Genomic DNA, 25,846 nt, shown 5'->3' with positions numbered 1-25,846 from the left:
CGAGTCCACCGAACTATAGGTGTGAAAGCGCCCTAAAATGTGTGTAGGGCATTGTGATGCAAAAATGAACACAAAACAGCAACAGGGATTCTGGTGTCTGCAGAGTGAAAACAATATGTTTTTACATTTTAATCAAGATTGTGTTTGTAAAAGGGAGTTTTAACAAGAAAACTGGTCCAAAAGCTTCTATTCAGCTATGTTTCAATCCACCTTGAAAGGGGGGAAAAAATCAATCAACGAACAAGTGATAATAATGATAAGGTATCAGTTCCCCTTGTAGAGCCAATGATGAGAGGATCCAGCTGAAATCTTACTTTGTTATCAGTGTCTATTAGAGCTGCATTCTGTTCTCCCAGGGACAATCTGCTATGTCGGCAAAATGGTATGAGTTAGAGGTCATTCCATCAGTCAATAACTCAATCAGTGCATTCGTTGTCCTATGTTATAAACCAGTAGCTGCAACTGGATGTAGCAGCTTATTTATCTCCACTGGATGCAGTGATTTATCTGTGCGAACTGGCTTAGCGTTCTCCAGGTTACTTGATAGAACTGGACAATGATTCTATTAGTCTCTCGTGCGTTTTTATTAGCGGAAAGGTATTTGTTCTTACTTGCTGACAAATGAGATGGCTTCAGATGATGATGATTAAGTTCTGAGTATTGTATCATGCATGCAAAAATGCTTAGCCTGCTTACAAGAAACCTCAAATGAATCCTGTCTAATGCCATGGTACGCTGACTGAAGTGGTCAATGTTAGGATTTGCATCAGCAGTGAGGTTTTATTGCGAGTTTTTTTTTTTTATATATGTATTGTGCTTTTGAGGCATATGGTTCAAAAATTATCTTTACATGTATTAAAATTGCATTAAAAGAAACCAAAGATAGTTTAGTTGCAATTATGATCCAATGAAAACAATGGGATTGTAAAATAAATATTGTTCTTAGTAATAAAAAGAATCCCATGTGATGTTCTGTAAATTGACATCAGGGGAAGTGGGTGTCAAAGAGTTTTCAGATTGGAACCAGGCTGCACTGTTGGGTGTATGTTTGTCACAATGCATGCTGTGATTGAGAGCTGGTGTGTGTGTGTGTGTGTGTGTGTGTGTGTGTGTGTGTGTGTGTGTGTGTGGGGGGGGTATTTTTGCAGCATTACTTGTCAGAAGAGGCAAGACAGAGAAAATAAGAAGAGTGTGTGTGTGTGTGTTTGTGTGTACTGTCATGCTTGCGTGCTAGTGTGAGATTGCTCAGGATTTGGCGGTGGCCCCAGTGTGGGGATGTTTGCTCTTGATACGACATTTGGTGTGACTTTAATCTGCACACACACACACACACACACACACACACACACACGTACAGACACATGCACTCAGACACAGATGTGCACACACAGCCAGCAGCTGTAGCAACAGCAAGGCACCAACAGCAGGCTTGAGCTGGAGCTTACTCTATGCACGTGGCATCGCAGACAAGCCTGTTGTTGCTGCAGGACGGTTGGGACGCCTTGTGAGTGCAGATTTGCATACATAAATACTTGTGTGTATCTTTACCCCAAACTTGTCTGGTCAATTGTTCAGCTCCTTTATTTTATTGATCATTACCAATCAGAGCGGGAGACTGCAGTCTTCATGTCATGGTCACAGAGCAGTGGAGCAAAAGAGTAAAAAACTGTAGAGAAGTCTTCCATCTGTGATTTCTGCTTTTACATCCCTTTGAGAGTGCAGCTTGTGCATGCCGTCATACAGACAAACAGAACAGCAAAGACTTTTGGAAACGTGCATTGATTATTTTCTCGATTAAACGATTAGTTGTATGGTCTTTAAAATGTCAGAAACAGTGAACAATGTTTTCAGTGTTTTCCAAAGCCTATGAAGATGTCCTCATATTTCTTATTTTGTCCACAACTCAAAGACAATTCTGTTTGCTGTCATAGAGGAGTGAAGGAACTTGAAAATATTCACATTTAAGAAGCTGGAGTCAGAGAATATTTCTTTCTTTTTTTTTTTTTTTAAATAAAAAATGACAAAACGATTCATGGATTATCAAAATAGTTGCCGATTAATTTAATAGTTGACAACAAATCGATTCATCTTTGCATCTCTAAACTGCTGGTTCGATCAGCTGGTCATCAGAAGTGATATTATAAGCCCCTTCCTTTCGGCAGAACGATTTCTACTTGCTTTGAAAACAAAATCATGACATGTCCACAGCTTAGGGTTTGTTAGGAATGGACAGGGAGGCTTGGAACAAACTGCAGCCTTACAGATAAAGCACTGCAGCATCTGACTGGGCCACAATGGACTTCCAAGTCAACAGCAGGGGCTCTGCAGTGAAGAGAAACTGCAGAATTGTTTCCCTCCTGGCCACAGCTTAGTAACTCTCTCTCTCTCTCTCTCTCTCTCTCTCTCTCTCTCTCTCTCTCTCTCTCTCTCTCTCTCTCCCCTTTTTGCTTTTTTTATTAGTGCATCCTTCCCAAAGGCCATTTGTCATCACTGATTATGCTCTATATTGTTCCCCACCACACTCTTCTGCCTGCTTCCAATACAACCAACTTGTTTTTTTTCTATCTTCAGGCTGTGAGGGGATTTAATTGATGATGCAATGATTTGCAATGATTAATAACGTCACTGAAGAAAATAGAGACGCTTGCATAGCATTTAAATTATAAAGAAATTGTGTCTAAAGTGGCATTAAGTGTGAGCATCAACAAGGACTAGGAAGGCTGGTCGTATTAGCATTCATCTGACAGTATTTATAAAATGTTATGTATTTATAAAGAAAAATACTTTGGCAGGCAGACTTTTAAAACATCAGTCATGCTGCGATGTGGGAGGTTATGTTCCCGTTTCCCTCAGCGTCATCATTAATGGACTGAAAGCTGCGTTCAGGGACAAACAGTCATGTGAAACTCTACCTGATCGATGGCCTTCCATTCACATGTTTCTCAAATGAAGCCTGTCCAAAAAATACATTTTCCTTTTAAGCTTTTTAAAAGCACATACATAACTAGCTCCCCTTCTCAATGTCTTGTAAACGTTCATGTGTTTCTGTGTACATAGAGGAATCACTTACTGTTAATTGTTTTCATATAATTATTAGTTATTTGCTCTCTGCCCACAACACTTGAGGAATCCGTATATGACCTTGTCTACCTGTAGGCTCCCTGTGTTTCAATATATCTGCTAACACTGCAAACCGCTAAATGTGATTGACATAACAACAAAATTAATTTTTGGTGTGTTTCCATGTTTATATTGAATTTTTTTCATAATTTCTCATAATTTGACTATCCATCCATCCATCCATCTTCGTCCGCTTATCCGGTGTCGGGTCGCGGGGGGAGCAGCTCCAGCAGGGGACCCCAAACTTCCCTTTAATTTGACTATTTATAAAAAAATACCCATATTGACAATTAACTGCTGGTGAGAAATATAGGCACACTATACCATTTTTTAAGTAGAGTTGCAACAAACAATTATTTTCATTATCGACAAATCTGCAGCTTATTGTCTTGATCAATTTATTAACCCTTGTGTGGTGTTCATATTTTTGTTACACATCCAATGTTCCCGGGTCTGGTGGACCCACCACATTATTAGGCTTTTAAATCAATACAGCCATAACAATTTATGTAAAAATACTTAATAGATGTTTACTTGAGCTCAGTTACCAATGAGATTATATATGAACCATTTATGAACCATTAATGATATATATATATATATATATATATATATATATATATATATCACCCCTGTGAGATCACATTTATAATCATATGATCATTTTCATTTTTTGTGAGAAAATAAGGAAATTCAATTATAAAGAAGGTAAAAAAAAAAATAAACAAGATTTTTGATCATTATTGGTGTTTATTTCTTAGAACTTAATCAGAACAGGTGAAAGTGCTTGAAATGTAAACAATTTTTAACTTTGTGTGGGAATAGCAGGTGCAGAAAGACAACATAGTTTCATAGCACCTACATTTAAATACACTCGGGTCCAGTAGACCCGAACACCTCATATGTAATAGTTATGTGTAGGGGGGGTGTACCATGTGCAGTCATTGAAAATAAGTTATTTTGTATGTTCTTCACAGAAAATGAGCCAAGGCCAATGAGTTTGAGTTAGAATAAATAATAAATAGCATAATCTTTCTTTTAGCAAACATTGAAAATGGGTCCCACAGACCCGAACACCACACAAGTTAATCAACAAAGTTTTTTGTTTCTGTTTTTGTCTGTTTTATGTTAGAAAATAGTGAAAAATGGCCAGCATAATTCAAAGATATCCGTAAATAGACGTCAAACTAAGTGTTGGAAAAGTGACAGGAAAACTATTATCATATAAAAGGTTGAATTCCTGCACAGTGTCAGCACTGTGTTTATTAGAGAAACCACAGGATAATAGGTGCACAAATGTAGCCTGGTATCAGAAACTTGAAGATCTCGGCCTGTCTGACTAACATTTCTTCTTGGATGTCCACACACCATCTGCAACTCAACTTTGACAAGACTGAGATCCTTTTCCTTCCAGGGAAGGGCTCTCCTACCCAGGACCTGACTATAACAATTGACAACTCTGTGGTAGTCGCCACCCAGACTGCTGTGTGACACTTGACGACCAACTCTCCTTCACAGCCAACATTGCTGCAACTACCCGATCGTGTAGATACATGCTGCATAACAGAAGGTTCTCGTTCAGGCTCTAGTAATCTCACGTCTAGACTACTGCAACTTCCTCCTGGCTGACCTGCCTGCATGTGCCATCCGGCCCCTGCAGCTCATTCAGAACGCAGCAGCTCGACTTGTCTTTAACCTCCCCAAGTTCTCTCACACCACACCGCACCTCCGCTCTCTTCACTGGTTACCAATTGCTGCCCGCATCCGCTTCAAGACACTAGTACTTGCATACAGGGCCACGAATGGATCAGCCCTAGCTTACATCCAGGACATGGTCAAACCCTATACCCCAACCTGCCCACTCCGCTCTGCATCAGCCAACCTGCTTGCTGCCCCCTCACAGAGAGGGAGAACTAATCACTCAACCAAATCCCAACTGTTTGCCGTCCTGGCTTCTAAATAGCGGAAGGAGCTCTCTATTGACATCAGGACGGCCAAAAGCCTACGCATCTTCCGACGAAGACTAAAAACACATCTCTTCCGACCTCGGATAAAAAAAATAATTATATTCAGGCATGAACCTCCGTATTTCACCTTGTTTCTCTACCTAAGATCTCACACTAAGATCACATGCACACACTCCCGAGTAGTGCTCTTGAATTTAAATCAGCGTGTTTAATTATAGCTGCTTTTAAAACAGGTTGTTGGACCCAGAGGTACAGCAGGTTGTAGCTTCAATGAGAACCCAAAAATTGTTACAGGCCTGTCTATGTTGGGTTGCCACACATTAAGGTTAATTAGGCAGTTTAATTAAGCCTGGGACTCGGTGCTAAAGTTGTGCTCGTGAGATTGGATTTAAATAGTTTTAGGAAAGGTAATGACATACAGTGTGTCGTTGAATTTTGGAGAATTCTTGAAGCAGTTAGTCAGTAGAGACTTTAATGACATGCATAGAAGCATTTAATAAATCTTGATCGAGGAACCCAAACACCTCAGCACAAACTGACAACAATGTCAGCCTGACCATACTGCAGTAGAGCCTATCCTTAAGTGTGTGCGTTTATTCAGCTGGGTCTTCCCTGTGTGTGTGTGTGTAGGGGGTTATCTAATTCTGGGGACCCTGGGAGACCGAGACACACAGGCCCAAGCCTTGTGTCATTATGCAGCGGCTGAACCTCCCTCATCTCTGCAGGCAGATAATTGACCTATTGCCTGGTTTAAGACAGGTTAGAATGAAGGGTTGCCAAATTGGTCATGATGAGCCTCGACCTGTAGGTGACCTTGAACTAGGGTACCACTTGTTTCAACTTAGCTGCATCAGTTCATAAGCTAGAAAATTCCACCACAAAGTGGTTTCACTCTGTATTTGCTTGTTTTTTGCACTATACTGACACACAACTATCAACAGAAAGTGCCGTGTCCTGATCTTTCAAACTATTTTCTTGCTATGAGTAAAATGGAGATATCAGTTGTCAGGGACCCACTGGTTGCTCCTTTCACTCCAAACATGATCACAACAAAGTTGACTTAAACTCCAGGGCTTTGTAGATAACTAATCGTGTGTATTAATGCTTTATGCAGCGGCATCAGCCCCTTACACACACAAACACACACCCTCCTACAGCTTTCTCTTTCTCCCAGTTGGGAACACTTCAAGTGGCGGTGCACATGAATGGCTTGAAGGGCTGCCATGGTAACTGCACGACCGAGACACAGTCAGGCTGACAGACATTTCCGACCCAGCCAGGCGTCGCCACATTTGATGTTGCCATGACAACTCGGTAAACAGCACGCCTTCTTCTCAAAAAGATGGAGAAATTTGTTGGAGTCTTTAACATTTGTGTGTGGGGGGGGTTCGGCTACACCAGAATGAATAAAAAAAAACAAAAAATGAAATTGAAACTACTCTAGCATGTCGAGTCGGTGAGTCATCCGTAAATATGATGAATGAATCAACAGTGCCCATTGCTGTTCATTACATACTATATCGCTGAGTGTGTGGTCAATTTGACCATATGCATGCGTGTCCCCTGGGTGCAACCACAAAGAGAACAGAGGTCCCCTAAGTAGGTCAGTTGTTGGTGTAAGGCTGGGCAGGCTTATCTGGGCACACAGTGGTCCGGCTCAGTGGACCAGCTCCCTTTGTTCCACAGCACGACTTCGTTCAGCGCTCCCACAGAGGCAGCCAGCATTGCTGCAGCCCCGGGGTCAAGTCTTTCCAGCAGCACAGCCCAGGGCTCCGTTTGCTTTATTATAGAGATACACAGAGGCGATTACTGACTGTGGTCATCTTTATGTATTTGTGAAATGGATCACCTTAAAATTACCTTCTTGGTTTTTAAAGGCTTTTTGTCAAAATCAGTGAATATCTCCTCACGGTCACCTAGCTCTCTGTTTTCTGTTTGCGTTAAAGGTCCCATGACATGCTGCTTTTTGGAAGCTTTTATATAGGCCTCAGTGGTCCCCTAATACTGTATCTGAAGTCTCTTTCCTGAAATTCAGCCTGTGTGCAGAATTACAGCCACTAGAGCCAGTCCCACAATGAGCTTTCCTTAGAATGTGCCATTTATGTGTCTGTAGCTTTAAATGCTATTGAAGAGGAGAGAGGGGGGGCAAGGTGGAGGGTGTTGGTGTGGCCTTGACCAACTGCCACTTTGCTCGTTTGCAAGCTATGATTTCTCTCTTTCTCATGGGTGGGCCAAATTCTCTGGGCGGGCAAAGCAGAAATAGGGGAGGTAACCTTTCCCCTTATGACATCATAAGGAGCAAGATTCCAGATCGGCCCATCTGAGCTTTCATTTTCTCAAAGGCAGAGCAGGATACCCAGGGCTGGGTTTACACCTATCGCAATTTCTAGCCACTGGGGGACCATAGGCAGACTGGGGCAACTCATATTAATGTTAAAAAACTTCATAAAGTGAAATGTTCATGCCATGGGACCTTTAAAATATATCCGGCATTAATACACAGCCCTGGCTGTGTAAATGGAAGTCAAACAAAGGAGTGCAAGAGCCACACAAACATTGATCCAGCCAATCGGCAACAGGCAGCAACAGTTGATGGTAGGGGCGGGAGGGGGAGGCAGCATTTGAATGTGTCGGCCAGTAGTTATCTGGCCGTGAATCTGGGGGGGCGGAGCTTCTGAAGAGGGGTGTTGTATTTGTTTGGCAGTTGAGTTCAAATATCAACAATCTTTGCACAGAATCACTTACTACACCTTTAAGTAGAACATTGTGTTTGATAGTTTGATTTTAACTAAGTAATAGCACTGTAGCTGCAATCTGTAAATTATAAACGCTGCAGCAAGTGTTTAATCCACCATAACACTTGTAACCCAGCAGTGATGGTCCCGGACTCGTGTCCGACTCAAGTCGCTATTCTCTGAACTCGTGACTCGACTTGGACTCACGCACTGATGACTTGAACTCGGATTCGAGGATTTATGAAATCGGACTCTGAAGTTGGATGAAGTTTTTGACAAATTGTATGCGTAATAGGCAGTGAGTACTCATGGACTTTGGCTCAAGTCCGACTCGAGTCGCTATACTCTGGACTTGTTACTCGACTCCGACTCAAACTCAGGTCTCTGACTCTTCTTTTGTGACTCAGGCTTGGACTCAAACTCCAAAAGTGGAGACTTGAGACTTGACTCAGACTCAACAGTTGGTGACTCGACTACAACACTGTACCCCAGTGTTTGACACCCAGTTTCAGTCCTATGGATAAAGACTTTCAGGGTATGGGTGTCATAATGTTTGAAATGTGGCCTTATCCAATTTACTTATAGGCTTTAGATTAATACATCAACCAAGATAGTGAAATTATGTTTTCTTTTACTACCGGTCAAAACTTTGGGGTCACTTAGAAATTTCCATTCCACTCCATTACAGACAGAATACCAGCTGAGATCAGTTGCATTGTCTTTTTAACCAGGGCAGCAGTTTTCAGATTACATAATGTGCTTATATAATTGCAAAAGGGTTGTCGATTGTTGTAGAAAGAAGTGGCTGATCTTTAATGCAATATCTACATTGCCCATTATCAGCAACCATTCATCCAATGTTCCAAAGGCACATTCTGTTTACTAATCTGATATCATTTTAAAAGGCTAACTGAGAAAACATTGGAGAACCCTTTAGCAATTATATAACCACATAATGTAATCTGAAAACTGCTGCCCTGGTTAAAAAAAACAATACAACTGATCTCAGCTGGTATTCTGTCTAGAGTGGAATGGAAATTTCTAAGTGACCCCAAACTTTTGACCAGTAGTGTATATATTAACACACTATGTATAAATTAGGATTTAACAATACAACCACAGACTAATTGTGATATATTTTTCCAAATGATACTCAGCTTTCTTAAAATTGTAATCTATATAATTGACGTTTTTCACAGCAGACATTTTGCCTTGTTATAGAAGGTAAAGCAAAGACTGAGAAAAAAAGTCCAAGAATAGGGCTTTTACGCTTTGCAGAAGTGGAAATGTTTATGTATCAATAAAAAACAATGCAAGTGCCATGGACAAAGACATTCAGATATATAAATCATGATGTACTGTACATTAAGCCTGTGACTTATGTGTCGCTCAAATGAAAAATATCAGCAGACAAAAACATATGTTTGGAGCAATGACAAGACTGTAACCTTCCTCAAATTAATACATGTAAAAAACATAAATGAAAATAATATAATAATTTTTTATATGTAACCATCATGGACTTAACATAAAAAAGTATGTTCATCAGATTTTTAAATCACCATTCTCATGTGTATTTAGGAGCATATTTAGTTAATGCTGCAGTTGTTTCAAATACAAAATACATATGAGTAAAATCAACTGAAGTACTGTAAGCACTTTACAATACGACAGGAATGACTATTGACCAAAATTGCACTTTGCGATGCGTTAAAATGCAGTTTCATAGCCTGGGGGTTTGGAGAACACAGTTTAAAATAGATGGTAATGATGCAAAATTGATAATATTTCATAATTTCTTTCATGTATCATTATTGGACCATGCCACACAATAGAAAAGCAGTAACATCAGGGCATAGTGAAATCCCGGAATATGTAAGTTAATATTGGTTTTGTAATGGGGCTTTCATTGTAATTATTTGTTGGTTATTGGCAGGATACAACATGCATCTAATGCCACAGGTTTTGCAATATTGGAATTTGGAGTCACTGTGCTGCCACATTCAAAATGTGTGTGGTATATATATATATATATATATATATATATCTTAACTATGTCAGACTTTCATTTATTTATTTTGAAAACCTAAGAAGAGTGTCATTATTTACGTTTTGCTAAATATGGACTGTTAGTTAATTTCTAGTTTTCAAAGGAAAGCAGATTGATTTAAGTGTGTGTCTGTGTCCAACCATGACATGTGTTTAGCTCAAACCCTAGGGAGTAAGCTAGACCAGGCCTGGTCTAGCTTACTGCGTGATTTAGACGGAACTTCAAATGTAAAGTGACCTGAATGCTGGTGATGTCAGCCCCTCCATTCATGAAACACATGAATAATTGAGGAAGCAGCAGGCTCAGTGCACCAGCACCAAGTAGAGGTGGAATGCAAAGTGAAAGCAATCTCTTTCCTCATTTGCTCTGTCTCTAACTGCCCCCCCCCTCCTCTCTCTGTCTCTCTCTCTATCAACTTGCACATTATCCCTCAATCTTTTTCCATCTATTGTCAGTCTGCAGCCGTGAAATTCTGTAAACGAGGAGCAGAAATTGCGAGAGAAGAGCCTTGCTTGGATACTAGCAGATGCAGTAATCATGCTGATGATCCAACGGCTGGGAGAGCGGAGGAAGAAAAACGGGGAATGGAAAATTGCAGGTTGCTAGAAAGAGCGAGAGCTTATAAGCCTTACTTAGACAAAGGAAGAGAGTGAACGATAGGAAGAGAAAGAAAAAAGATGTAGCCTGCTCTCCAGATAGAAACCACTGTTCTCTCAGCCAGCTGGGAAAATACGTTGTTTTTATCTCCCCCGGCTGCGTCCGCTTCCTCCTCCTTTTCCTCCCATCCTCCTGGCATGCTCCAGCACTCGTCCACCCTCCTCCCCTTTATCCCTCATCCCGCTCTCTTCTCTCCTTTCCCCCCCTCCTGCTCTCCTTCCTCCTATGCCCATTCCATGGCTGCCGCTGCGTGAATGAAGCCATTTGAAAAGGGCTGATCGCTGCAGAGGGGCTCTCTACATGGCTACAACCAGGTTAGTGCTGGGAACAACAGCCTGCCTACCTGGCTGCATTCAGACCGAATTACATGGAGCCGGCATAATGATTAGTTTCCCTGCTTGGCAAGATCAACATGTACTATTTAGAAGGAGAGTCCAAGGGGGGGTCAGCTACACCTCAGACCACCAATGCCTCTTCTTTGGCAGGTGGTGTTAAGGGCGATGTAAGCTGGTTATTAGGAGATCAGAGCTGGCCGGGAAAGATTAGTGGCCCTAAGCCTGCTAAAGAAAATCTCCCTGCCTGCCTCTTCCATCTTTTCTCTCTCTCTTTATCTGTTCAGCTACCTTTCGTCTTTACCACTGAGAGAGAAAGGAAAGTGCAGTGCGCAGTCCTCGGGATGATCCGCTGGATGAACAGCTCATTACTGGGGGCTGCCTACGAGGACATGGTGGTGTTTGAGTGTGTGACGGTAGCCAACGAGGGCTGCCAATGCCTTGAGGGCTGCTACGGCGAGGTGTTGAGGGACTGTGTGTTTCAGCATGGGTATGGCGGACTCTGTGAAGCATGTACGAGGGTGTGTGGTTAGTGCCAGAGAGAGTGGATGGGTGGGGTTGGATGGGTTTGATTGTATAATATAGTTCTTGGGTGCGTTTTTAAATGTGAAGGTGATTGAGTTTGTAGTATTTTGTAGATTAGGTGTGTGATGTTGCTGTGATGATGTCTGTATTTCTGCACTATGTGGGCGTCCATACGCCACACACACATGCTTCTGTGTACTGTATGTGCATTCTAGCGTGTGCATGTGCAGTGGCTGCTGAGCATGATGTTCCTCATGGCCTTTTCAAACCAAGCAGAGCTGAAGGGCCACTGCCAGATGGGTATTTTCCAGGGTCAGCAAAACTATGAAAACAAACAGGCCCCGCAGAAAGGCCCGGAACTCTGTTCCATTGTGAAGCTGAACGATCGGACAGCTTGAGCCGGTTGGATTTAGAGCTTTAGAGCTTATTTAAAGAAAAGACTGTAACAAAGTAGTGCAAGCAGCATGCTTGTTTCTCTGTTATTTTTTGTTTCACTCTATATGTAAGAACATGACCTATTTGGGGTGACATGTAGGAGTCCTGTCTGATCCACACCTTGAAGTCAGTCGTCCGTCTGTGCCGAGCTATGTAATGCAGATGAGTTCTGTGCTTGAGCCTCTGGGACCAATCCCTCCCGCACGGTATGCAAATGAACAATGCTGGGCTGTAGAAAATGTTAGATTTTAGTCTTTCAATAATCTAGTAAGATGTTAACTATGTTGGATGCAGTACATTTAGATCAGAATATGCTGTGATTTACTGTCTGTAACCTCATTGTGAACCATAATGTTTTTCATTTTACTAAATCCCCAACACTAGGTGACAAATTATTGAAATATTGCAGACAACTAAATAAAGGTAGTATAAAGTATTAAGATCCATTCATTTGAATGATGGATCAGTTTCAAGAAGTTCATAAATCAACCATTAAATGTGGAAAAAAAAAACGTCCTGATGGGCCGTGATGCATCGTCTGAATCTTGGCCTCCCTGCTGTATTTCCCGCTCAGACAGCATCTCTAACAGCAGAGCTGGGGAAGTATATTTAGTCACACACTCAATATTTAAACCACTCTCTCTGTTCACTGTTGCTATAGCGATATTCATTCTAAGCTGAGCTTTGTTTGAGCTTTGTGTGGGCAGTGCTCTAAGAGATATGTCTTTTTAATTGTTAAATTGTTTGTCAGCTCTCTCTCTACAGTGAATCATTAAAGGTAAATGTGTGTTTGGATCACTTCATCAATGCAGCTTAATAGCTGGTGCGAGTGGTGCTGAAGACAGTGGTTTTCATAAGGGAACCACTAAAGCTTTGTTTCATGGCTATATTTTGATTCCTGTAAGCCTTTTAGATTGAAGAGAATAGCGTGTTGTTGCTTTTTATCGTTCCACCCCCAAGGCAGGTTTTCGGTCGTGGCATCAAAAATGATTAGTATGTCATATGTTTGAAGTAATAGAGCTGTGAACAACTGTGTCTATTATTCTACAGCTTCTAATTATGCAGCATCACAGTCCAGAGATAATACGCCAGCAGGTACTCTTGCTTTATGTCAAACTCTGTGTTCTGTTTTTATGAAGCCGTTACTAACAAAGCATCTGTGAGAGATGCTTTTGTCTTCTCCTCTGCACGCTACCGTCAGCTGCGTGTTCACTCTATCCACACCACCACGCTGGTTCAAAGAGCAAACTGTTGTGTGGATGACTGATATCGGGCTTAGTCATTCAGACGCTGATGATGGATCTGTGTTCCCATTGTTTACTGCCGTGTATCTTGAAATGCGTGGTGATCCGTGAATTCCTCATCTGCTAAAAACAACAAGTGGGAGTTCCTGTAGCGGGGAAATCCTGTCTTTCTGCGTGGAGGGAAAGTATTGAGAGGCAATTCTCTGTTTTTTTGTTTTGTTTTGTTTTTATTGGCTTTATTACCCAAACACAGATCTTCATTATAAAAGATATTTGCTACTCAGGCAACTTTCAAAGAACTTTGCTTACCTCAATATCGCCATTATTTTTTATGTATTTAATATTTTTGTTTAGTCCCAACCTCTTTTGCCTAAGAGGCCAAACTACTGGTTAAACGTACATGGCGACATAATAGTATTCATCTTTTTAGTTGTGTACTGTAATTAATGACCTAATAGGGCTTGGATCCTCACACTAAACTTCAACCCTCACCCGGTCTTACACCTATCCACCCTGACCTACAGTGTGCGAGGGAGTCTGAATGTATGAGTGCTGACTGAGACTACTGAGATTATTACCCAAGCCAGGATATGACATTAAAAAGAGCACCACTGGCACACTATATGAAGATGCTAGCCTTGCCTATTTGAAACTGAGTAATATGTTTTTGTGGGGCTTGTACATTGTTTGCAGGAGAACATGCGGTGGTGGTGTGTGCAGTATGTCTGTGTCAGCTGCCAAATGGTTTGATCTATGATGGCATTATTGCTGGATCATTGTTGGGTGGCCTGTTCAAATGCTCTTGGAATAGATGGGAGGTTGAGCTCCAGCAGTCAAGTCCAAATGCAAATGCAGTAGGAACTGTTGCTGTTTTCTAAATAGATCCTTTGCTGCTCATGTTTTAAAGCTGGTATCCATAATAGTTTTAAGAGATACAGTATGATAGTTCCATCTGTTGAATTTGCACACCTAGCATGATTTGAGACCCACTATAATCTGCTACTAACAAATGTTGATCCTTCTGAAAGGTTGTACCTTTCTTGGTAGACTGGTAGATTCCAATTGTCGACAACATGCGGAAAGTTACTGATTATCAGAGTTGAGCCTAATTACCACATTGTGTGTTTTCACCTCTCCAAATCAAGTTGCACATGGTGCAAGTACACAGGCGGAAGCAGCTAATTTTAAATAGCTTTTTGACCTGACTTGGAGGTGATGTACCTGGTTTTACTCATGACCAACAAAATCACTTCCTTACGTTACCTCTAGCTGGATCGGTACTCTAAAAGAATATTATGATACTCTTTCTTGGAAGTAAAAAGTGTGTACTACTATGATGTACCCTAAGTGACCAAAATGTAGCTTTAAGTAGTGCTATTAGCTTTAGTGTTGCCTTTATTTTTTCAGTTTTTCCCCTTTTTTTCTTGTAATTCCCACTGCAGTCCCTATCGATGCTGAATCCCTCTATCAACCAATAGATGTTCCTAAAGCTGGGACAAAGTCACAGTCCCTCACTTGTTCCCACCAGGGATAATGGCCAGTAGAAGCAAAGCCACATGAACCCTGGGTCTCTGCAGTGGTGACAAAGTGTTGTTTTAAACACTACATGCTACTACAACTGTCTGAATGAATTGTTCCTTTTAATTCTGGATATTAAGAAACTTCTTTGCATCTCTATGCTGGATTAAAAGATGCATATCGTCTCTCATAATGACCCATTGTGAGCCAGTTACATATGTGAACAATGTACTTTTAAGTACAGTACACAAAATGTCCCCCAAGTGTGTACTTCAAAGTACTTCAATCATTTGAGATGGGCAAGAACAGCCCAAAAAAACTCTTCCCAAGAGTAAACTAACCTTGTTTAGCTTAACCTTGAACAAGACATTCAGAACGGCCACAAACAAATATGCAGCATGTTAATAAGACGCCCACAGCATATGATGATGAAATTATCCTGGGAGGAAATTATACATTCTGTTAACGTGTTGCTCTGACCGAGGAGAACTGTGGCCAAGTGTAAGAAATGGTTCAGTGATATTAAAAAAACAGAACCGCAGGGCTTCCACCTGCCAGTACCTGACATGTAGAGGATGTGGCCACAATTCCCCTCTCTTACATCGTGCTACATTCTGACCACTACTGAATTTATTTACATACTGGGTGTATATTTACTGTAAAAGCCACTGAAACAGAACAGGTGATTTCGGACCGGATCAGGACAGATTGTTCATCCAGACAACACCTTTTTGTCCCGTATCAGTATGGTCAAATTCCAAATTAGGAGAGTTAGTTTCAGGGTCCTGGTATTGTGCATGCTGGCTCACTGTCATGGCTTACTGGGACAATTAAAGGAACTGAACCGTCGTTAATGAAATTAGTTTCACCTGTGTTTTTCTTTCTAGTCAAAATGTCAAAAAGTCAAAATGTCTGCCGTAAACTAGGTCTATTGATGAATTTATCTTACAACGAAATGCAACAGAATCTGGGTGGCTTATCACCTTTGCTAAACAATTTGATGGGGAAGACCTTCCCTGACTAATTTGTCTTCCCCAAATCAAGCACATTAAATGTGTTGAGAGAGATATTGATATTTTTACATACACCATCTACCCAACTTGCATGTGTTCTGCTTGTGTGTGTAACCCAGTCTCCTGGCTCACACAGATTATCCAACACAGTCTCACTCCTACTCGTCAAATGTATGACGCATGGTCAAGGACCCTGGCGTCAAGTTTCAACGAAATAGGGGTACCCTTGGCGTTATTTTTTTTTTTTGACGGGGGTCCGTCAGATAGACATTCATGTTATTCCCTCACCGTCGGATATCGACGAAAGAAAAAAACACGCCCCCCGCCCCTTTACTCGAAATCTGTGACAGTTATTGGTATTTTTAGCCCAATAACCGCTGTTTTAATCAACATTATTCGACACGAGATATAATCATGGTTTATATGTATTTCTTTTTGTTATTATTTCGGTATATTTCGGCCAGATAAGCTGGATTGCTTTTTTGTTGATTTATATTTTTTAAACTATAATGCTACATCTATCAACATTTATTTACAGTGGGGGAAATAAGTATTTGACCCCTTGCTGATTTTGCAGGTTTGCCCACTTACAAAGAATGCAAAAATCTACAATTTTAATCATATGTACATTCTAACAGTGAAAGACAGAGTCCCAAAGAAAATTCCAGAAAATCACATCATATGAATTTATTAAAATTGATAACCATCTGATGAGGAAAAACAAGTATTTGACCCCCTGGACAAACAGCAAGTATTCTGGCTCCTACAAGCCAGTTAGTCTTTCTTTAAGACACAGCCCCAATCCGAACCAATTATCTACATCAAATAGACCTGCCTCACCTCGTTACCTGTATAAAAGACACCTGTCAACACCCAAACAACCAGCATCCAACATCACCACCATGGGCAAGACCAAAGAGCTTTCTACGGACATCAGGGACAAGATTGTTGATCTGCACAAGGCTGGGATGGGCTACAAGAGAATCGGAAGCAACTTTGAGAGAAAAAGATCAACTGTCGGTGCAGTTATCAGGAAATGGAAGAAGCACCACACCACCGCCAACCTCCCTCGGTCTGGGCCTCCACACAGTGTGAGGAATCATCCCAAAACCACAAGGGGAACTGATGAATCAACTGAAGGCAGCTGGGACCACAGTTACAAAAGAAACGGTTGGTAACACACTACGCCGTCATGGATTGAAATCCTGCAGCGCACGCAAGGTCCCCCTGCTCAAGAAGAAACATGTACAGGCCCGCATGAAGTTCGCCATTCACCACCTGGACGACTCAGAAGAGGCCTGGAAGAAGGTGATGTGGTCAGATGAGACCAAAATAGAACTTTTTGGCCTCAACTCAACTCGTCGTGTTTGGAGGGCAAAGAACACCGAGTACAACCCAAAGAACACCATCCCCACCGTCAAGCATGGTGGTGGCAACATCATGCTTTGGGGGTGCTTTTCAGCCAAGGGGACGGGACAACTCCATCGTATTGAGGGGAGGATGGGCGGGGCCATGTATCGTGGAATTCTGGACCGACATCTCCTTCCCTCAGTGAGAGAGCTGAAGATGGGTCGAGGATGGGTGTTTCAGCACGACAACGACCCTAAGCACACCGCCAAAGCAACAAAAAGAGTGGCTGAAGAAGAAGCACATCAAGGTTCTGGAGTGGCCTAGCCAGTCTCCAGACCTGAATCCGATTGAAAATCTTTGGAGGGAGCTTAAAATTCGAGTTGCCAGGCGACAACCTCGGAACCTGAATGATTTGGAGGCTGTCTGCAGGGAGGAGTGGGCCAACATCCCTGCCGAAATGTGCACAAACCTTGTCACCAACTATGAAAACAGTTTGACATCTGTGCTGGCCAATAATGGCTTTTCTACAAAATATTAACATGCTGTTTGTCCAGGGGGTCAAATACTTGTTTTTCCTCATCAGATGGTTATCAATTTTAATAAATTCATATGATGTGATTTTCTGGAATTTTCTTTGGGATTCCGTCTTTCACTGTTAGAATGTACATATGATTAAAATTGTAGATTTTTGCATTCTTTGTAAGTGGGCAAACCTGCAAAATCAGCAAGGGGTCAAATACTTATTTCCCCCACTGTAGATGTTATCATGGTATTCATTTCTTTACTTTAATAATATTATTTCGGTCTTATTACCGGTGAAATATTACAGTATATATGCTGTAATACAGAACATTACGATATGATCCGAGCAGGAAGCATTCAAAGCCGATAGGCCTATCCCCCAATGCAATGCGGCCATTCATTTCAAAGAATCGGGCAGCGATCAGCTGGTCTTTAACGCCAGGATCGCTTCAATATACATATATACAGTCAGTGATTGTGTCACCAGCAACAACACGTTGCTCAGTTTTGTTCCAGTAAGTTATGAACCATAATAACGTTTAAACGAATCCGCGGAAAACTCCGGAAGTGACGTAGTACGTCCCGCTCAGCGGATACGAAGATAAAAATATATAATATTCGTAATATTGATGTTTTTTTTTCTAACGTTGTATTTGAGGAGTTAAACAATAAAGATAGTTATAATAATAAAATACAGTTTCATGTATTTGTCTCATATATATTGTGTGCTCGGGTCGGCGGGCGGGCGGCCTCAATCTGAAGTGGAATCAAGCCATTTCACGGCAGACAGCAGAAAGAGGAGCCGAACAGTCCCCCCACCCACCCGGAAGAACTACAAGTGCTCAAGCTTTGTAACAGATTCTGTGGCGTTTCTTATGGGGTTGTAGTTTTAAAGTATATTGGTATATTTCTCATAAGTAGAAGTTGGCAGTGTATAATTTTGGATACACCCTGGGGTTTTTTGGGATGGAGAACACACTGGTGTCATCAGATTTTAAAAATCGAATCGTTAAATAGGTGAAAATAGCTTATTACCATATTTGACAGTGCTTACAGTAGGTAATTTGGTGACCATATCTACGTGACAGCTGAGGTCCAGAGCTTTCTATAACAGCTGGTTTTATGTGTGTAGCACCTTCTGTTGCTAAATGACAGGCCTTCATACATGTACTGGGTTCAAGGTTCAGAGGTCAATATTTCAAAGCAGGAGTAATGTATCCTCTTCAGACTGACATATGTTACTCTCCAGGTTGAGACCTTTCCAACGATGTGTTTGCTATAGTCCAACAACGTTTTAATTTTTACACATCATGGAGACCACTTAGCAGGAGATACTTTATTGTCCCCAGAGGGATATTTGCCTTGAGTTCAAATGCTTCACAAATAACACTTGACATATTGTTTTATCATACAGCTGACATACTTAAAATAAAAAACAACATGAACTAAGTGATATAGTCTAGACTGAAGCACATCACACAGCAACAATCTATTGCTCATCTTTCACAAACAGTGACAAGAGCAACACAACCATGCTTCTATCATGAAGCTATTGCACACCCTCAATCTCAAGCAACATTATTTAAAGTTTTAATTGAGGTAGGTCCGAATTAGGCCTATATCATCATCAACGTTTTTATAGTTTAGAAATGTTAAGTTTACCCATATCTTCTGCCAGAGGATAAGAGCTCATACTTGGCATGGAGAATAAAGATAGAGCAGACCATATTCTGTGTGCTTGCCTGGAGAGACTGGTTTCTATTCCTCTACACAACCTTCATGAGAGTCATAATAAAATTCTCTGTAATGCAGCCTTGTATAACATAAACCATCTGATTCACCGTGGGTGTCTGCTCTAAATGATAACACACACTTTCAACACGGGCCTTCCAGCCAAAGGTGCATGTTGTCCATATGAACACCATTGGGCCTATAGGAGCAGAGCCGATGGATTGGTTCATCATTTATGACCTCTGATATCCTCTGACCCAGCTCTATCTCGAGAGTTACCTCAACTTCAGTTTCAAAGGGAGGGGGGGGGGGGTCAGCTTTTCTTAGACATGAGTGGGGGGCACCAAGGAAAAAGGGTGGGAACCACTGCTCTGACCCATGTCATGACCCTTTTCTCAGCTTGTGAAATGGTTGAATGAGATGTGTGAGTTTTGTCTTTGTGCAGTAGTGCTGAGGTAGAAGTGTGCCAAAAATGCCATATATATACAAATGTTGTATATGTATACATACCCAAACAAAGCTATATACATCTTACTCAGTGAACAAAAACCTTGGTAACAATCTGCTTATCCTTTTAATTTCCTGAAAATGCTTCTTAAAACTAGTCCCTTCTTAATTTTGAAAAGGTAGTCTCAGTAAAGGCTACAAAGGTTAGGATGGCTACAAGCTGTAACCACGGTGATTGATATGAGGATCATCTTCTGAATATAATAATGAATATGTTAGGCCTACCATAAATTGATATTTCAAAAAAGTAATTTATTTAAAACAACTATAATGCAGTGTGATTTTAAATCACTAAGTCCCACACATAAATATACTCATGTTTTACCCCTTTAGTCTTTGCTATTAATATTCATCAACTGCAAAATTAGAGAATTGCGTTTTTAAATAACTATGTATGGAAAATAAAATAAAAAATGCTTCTCTTTGTATATAGTTTATTGTTTTTCACAACAGTACAATTCAAAACAAATGCAAATTAGTCAAACAAGCCATTAGGCTGTATTTCTAAACACTCAACTGTAGGTTTTTTATATAGTATATATAAGGCAAATCAAAGTGCTAAATATAAAACACAATTTTTTCATTATTAGTATTTTATTGTGTAAATTCTCACGTACGTGGAACATTCTTTCACAGACGAGATGTGGAATTTCCACGTCACTTCCGCGGATTCGTTTAAACGTAGACAAATACATGAAACTGTATTTTAATATTATAACTATCTTTATTGTTTAACTCCTCAAATACAACATTAGAAAAAAACATTAATATTACGAATGTTAGGCCTATATATTTTTATCTTTGTATCCGCCGAGCGGGACGTACTACGTCACTTCCGGAGTTTTCCGCGGTTTCGTTTTAACGTTATTATGGTTCATAACTTACTGGAACAAAACTGAGCAACTTGTTGTTGCTGGTGACACAATCACTGACTGTATATATGTATATTGAAGCGATCCTGGCGTTAAAGACCAGCTGATCGCTGCCCGATTCTTTTTTGAAATGAATGGCCGCATTGCATTGTGGGATAGGGCCTATCGGCTTTGAATGCTTCCTGCTCGGATCATATCGTAATGTTCTGTATTACAGCATATACTGTAATATTTCACCGGTAATAAGACCGAAATAATATTATTAAAGTAAAGAAATGAATACCATGATAACATCTAAATAAATGTTGATAGATGTAGCATTATAGTTTAAAAAATATAAATCAACAAAAAAGCAATCCAGTTTCCCTGGCCGAAATATACCGAAATAATAACATAAAAAGAAATACATATAAACCATGATACTATCTCGTGAATAATGTTGATTAAAACAGCGGTTATTGGGCTAAAAATACCAATAACTGTCACAGATTTCGAAAGTTAAGGGGCGGGGGCGTGTTTTTTTTCTTCGTCGATATCCGACGGTGAGGGAATAACATGAATGTCTATCTGACGGACCCCCTCGTCGAAAAATAACGCCAAGGGTACCCCTATTTCGTTGAAACTTGACGCCAGGGTCCTTGACCATGCGTCATACATTTGACGAGTAGGGCGTGAGACTGTGTTGGATTATCATGCATGCTGAATATCAATGTACTCTGCTTTCTCTCATCATAGTGAGCATTTGCACTCTGACTTTATACGCTGATGGATGACATACACCACCTAATAAACCAGAGATTTGATAAAAACAATAATAAAGGCAGAATAGGAACCTGGAGGTTAATAATGATGGTCCCATGACATGGTGCTCTTTGGATGCTTTTATATAGACTTTAGTGGTCCCGTAATACTGTATCTGAAGTCTCTTTCCCCAAATTCAGCCTTGGTGCAGAATTACAGCCATTAGAGACAGTGCCACAATGAGCTTTCCTTAGTATGTGCTATTTCTGTGTCTGTAGCTATTGAGGAGGAGAGAGGGGGTTGGGGGCAAGGTGGAGGGTGTTGGTGTGGCCTTGACCAACTGCCACTTTGCTCATTTGAAAGCCATGATGTCTCTCTCTCATGGGTGGGCCAAATTCTCTGGGTGGGCAAAGAAGAGAAAGGGGAGGTAACCTTGCTCCTTATGACCTCATAAGGAGCAAGATTCCAGATCGGCCCATCTGAGCTTTCATTTTTTCAAAGGCAGAGCAGGATACCCAGGGCTCGGTTTACATCTATCACCATTTCTAGCCACTGAGGGACCATAGGCAGGCTGGGGGAACTCATATTAATGTTAAAAAACCTCATAAAGTGACATTTTCATGCCATGGGACCTTTAAGGTGGATTTTGTCCCCCTATCTTACTTGCATAAAAGTCTATTAAGAAGGGATCTCTTGATGGCCAGAATGAACAGGAGGAATGATTAAAAAAAAATTAAAATAAACAAATGTAAATTACAAAATAAATAATAAGGGGGAACCTATCCTTTTAAAAGCAGGTTGTAGAGCTTATTGTCATTGACAGAGTATTTACAGGTTACTGAATAGATTACTGATTACTAATTGTTGCTTGTCATGTCTTTTTAAGCTCTTTGTCTAAACAGTGGTTGCTGCAACTCTCATAGATGAGTCAAAAACAGAAATAGAGTGATTGCATTTGTTTGACATCCTATCCTTATTGAAGAAACAATTGACATTGATAGAAAAAGGTGCAAAACGGAAGAGTGCAGTTGTTGTATTTGCTGTCCTCCTCACCTTCATCTCCCCTCACAACTGAACTCGGTGACAGATTAAGTCTTTCAGGTTGTTTCACAGAAGGAGCACGTGGCTCTAATGTTTTGTATGCTCAGCACTCGTTTGAGCTTTCAAAATGTTAGAAATAAGCCATGCCACTCCCGTCTACCATGCCATGAGACCTTTAAAACTGCAGCTCTGCACTAAGGAGGCATTCACCTGCCACTGAGCTGTGGCAGCAATAGAAGTTTACTTCAAATTATAAATGTCGAACAATTAACGTCTTTCAAAGACACAAATGGAAATGTACTCCTAATCATGTCAGTAGGGACTAATCGGGAGTCAGTGCAGAGTACACAGATGTACAGTACAGTCACGATCATCCACTAAACCTCAGACCATTTGGTAATCCTATAAATTGATGTCAGAGATACCATAATACAGGTGTGGATTATCTATCCCCAAGCATTAAACAGATGTGAAGGCCCATTGTTGACCTTGACTTTGTAAATTAACCAGCTACTGGTACAGCAGACCCTGACAGTGAGACAGACGCTGCCCTGTATGATGTAGTGCTCTATGCTGCACTGAAGTCCCGAATGTAACAGTAGATCAGTAATTCATGGCCACTAACAGCGGCCATTGGCCAAAAGTGACGTAATGGCTTGCATAACGCCATGTCAAGTAACTGTGCCTGCTGGGCGCACTGCCACACAGATTACTTACAGGGCCTTTTGTTCGCTTCTGTCATTGTGAGGAGAAGGCTTCTTGCTGAGGTGTGTGTGTGTGTGTGTGTGTGTGTGTGTGTGTGTGTGTGTTTTCAGTGTCTAGTGCTGGATCACAGAGGCTACCTGATAGCGACGTACGATGGAAAGCAGGAAAGGGATTACTTGACTCAAATCCATAGTTCTTCCCCAGTTTGAGAGAATATAATCATGTGTTATAGGTCCACTTTAAGAGCCAGAATGATGACCTCCACCTGCCATTGTATCTCTGATCATTTAATCCTTGTGATGTCTTCTAGAGTGGCTTTTTTCTAGAGCCATGGAAACATTCTTCTGTTTCAGGGGAAAAGATCCGATATCTTAATCAAATTGCAGATGGGCTCAAAAACAAACATAGATTTCCTTATTGCTTTTGAAGTGTGGCATTAGTGATTTTTTTCCATCGCTGCTGCTGCTACTGCTGCTGCTGTTGTTGTTGTTGTTGGTTTCCCGTATTAGCTTAGCTGTCATTAGCCGGGTTAGCATATGGTGCTTCAAGACTGTTAAGCCTCAAATGATGTAAGCATGGGGAAACCGGTTCTGTGCCGTGCTGCTGTCACACACTGATCTTTAAACTAATGACACTACCTTGAATGGTGTTTACTAGGGATGGGCATTCGATTATATTTTCTTGGTCGATCATTGGAAAAATGAACGATCGACTATCGATTAATCAATACTATTTTTATATTAAAATTTATTATTTATTTAACTTTTTTTAGTTAAGTTAAAAATGCAGTGAAAATACAAAAATACATTGCGTTTTTCCTCGATGAGATCTTAATTACAAGAAGAACAACTTGTGGCGGTTAAACTGGAGGATATAAATTATAGATATATGCGGTGGTCTGAAGCAGCAGAACCTGCAGCTGCGAGCCGGCGTTCTTAAAGAGAGACCGTCGTTTGTTCCAAAATAATAAATAAAAAGAATCATGTTAAATAATAACTTAACCAAAAACATAATAATACTAGATCTGACAGGTTTTGTCAAAATGTAACTCCAAACTATCCAAGGCACGGACAAAGTCTAATAAAAAATAACCAGTAGGCTAACTCACATACAACTTCTGCACCAGTCCACTGATTTTTGTTGACAAAGATAAGCATGTTGACATGATCTGGGGTCAGACGCAACCGCTACCTGGTGACCATCAGTCCAGCCGCCGAAAACAGCCGTGTTGCCGGGATGCACAGGTACCTCCGCGCTAACCTGGCCAGCCCTGGGAACCTTATTCCGTTCTTTGTAGTGATTTTCTATCAGTCTGGTGATGGTACGTCGTGACTGAATGTGATATGCTGGTTCCAATATCCATCTCAATGAACTTGCAGATCCCTTGGGTAATTTTCTCCGCTCGTTGTGCATCGCAGCTCCTCCGTGCCAACGCCGAGTTTAGGCTAGGTTGAGACTGAGAGCAGGATGCACCGCGGCCGCCACCGACATTAACAGGCTCGGATACACTTTGTTTAGTGGTAGGTTACATCATTTGAGTCGTGGCCGTGTTGTACTTATACACGGCATCTCAGTGTTTGCAGTGAACTAAGTTGTTTTTTTAAATCAAAATGGTCCCACGCCACACTTAGCCGTGTCCTCTTCATGAATACTTTTGAAATCAAAAGGGAAACTCGCAGCCGTAACTGAGTATGGAGTCAAATATTGCCCCCGGGTGGTAAAATGTTTAATTGCTGCCACACTGTGAAATTAATTTCATTGCTTCAAGACTCACACTACGCAACGCAACCAGCTTTAGTTTAATCGATAACAAATTAACGTGATCGACGAAATTCTTAATAATCAATTATCGATCGTCGAGTAACCATGCCCATCCCTAGTGTTTACATTGATACAGTATTATTATGATTCATGAGATGCACTTAAAGTGTAATTTTGAAGACTATGTTGTATCATTTCTTTTGTAAGAATATGATTTTCTCATCCCTCTTTCTCTCTTTCTCTTGTCTTTCAGCACTGCCAGTAACTCAAACAAGAGCACCCCCGCCTGCTCACCAGTCCTGCGTAAACGCTCGCGCTCTCCCACACCACAGAGCCAGGAGGGTGAGAACATGGTGGAGAAGGGTTCAGACCACTCCTCTGACAAATCCCCCTCCACGCCCGAGCAGGTCGTCCAGAGAACATACTCCCTGCAGTCAGCAAGAAGCGGCGGAAAGAACTCAAAGGTGAGCGACCAGGGATGCTCCTTTTTTTTTTTTTACCTGTTTGACATATTTCCTTGGTACCTGTTTGATATAAATGAAGGGTAGCCTCACAGTTTGAACTGTAGTACACTTTTACCAGAGTTTAAAACATATTTAGTATCCAGCTCTCAGCATTAAAACCACCCTAAGTTCTCAGTCCTTTCAAGAATGCTCAGTCTGTCCGTTCCACTAAAAAGAGTCAGTGCTGTGAAGAGAGGTTCTGGAAGAGAACAAACATACAGCACTTTGTGACTTACAAAGTCGCTCTTAATGTTTTCACAGAACAGCTGTTGTGAAAGGCTTCACTGTGGGACACAAGGTGCCAATTTCACACACAGATGGATTAAGGTTAGACCGGTCAGGATAAGGCTTAAGTTGCTTCTATGAAACTCAGTTATCTCTGAACCAAAAGCATAAACGGCACACATTACGACTCATTATACTTGTTGTATGTGATGGCTAGGTCGACATATTTAATTTATAAAAACACAGCACGCTTTTTACCACTTCTACACAATTACACCTCTGACCAGTGTAA

The 25,846-nt window shown here is 41.0% G+C and overlaps 1 protein-coding gene across 4 annotated transcripts in view; it reads left to right on the top strand.

Annotated features, from left to right (window-relative positions):
- Positions 1–25,846, top strand: part of gramd1bb (GRAM domain containing 1Bb) — a 144,283-nt gene that overhangs the window by 91,312 nt on the left and 27,125 nt on the right. For all 4 annotated transcript variants that reach the window (XM_028572402.1, XM_028572395.1, XM_028572408.1 and 1 more), the window contains one exon: positions 25,080–25,290. In XM_028572402.1, coding sequence (XP_028428203.1) covers positions 25,080–25,290 — 211 coding nt within the window. The remainder of the gene's footprint in view (positions 1–25,079; positions 25,291–25,846) is intronic.

The sequence above is a fragment of the Perca flavescens genome, chromosome 3 (assembly GCF_004354835.1).
Source record: "Perca flavescens isolate YP-PL-M2 chromosome 3, PFLA_1.0, whole genome shotgun sequence".
Classification (NCBI taxonomy): Eukaryota; Metazoa; Chordata; class Actinopteri; order Perciformes; family Percidae; genus Perca; species Perca flavescens.
This window is presented reverse-complemented; position numbering and strand designations above follow the sequence as displayed.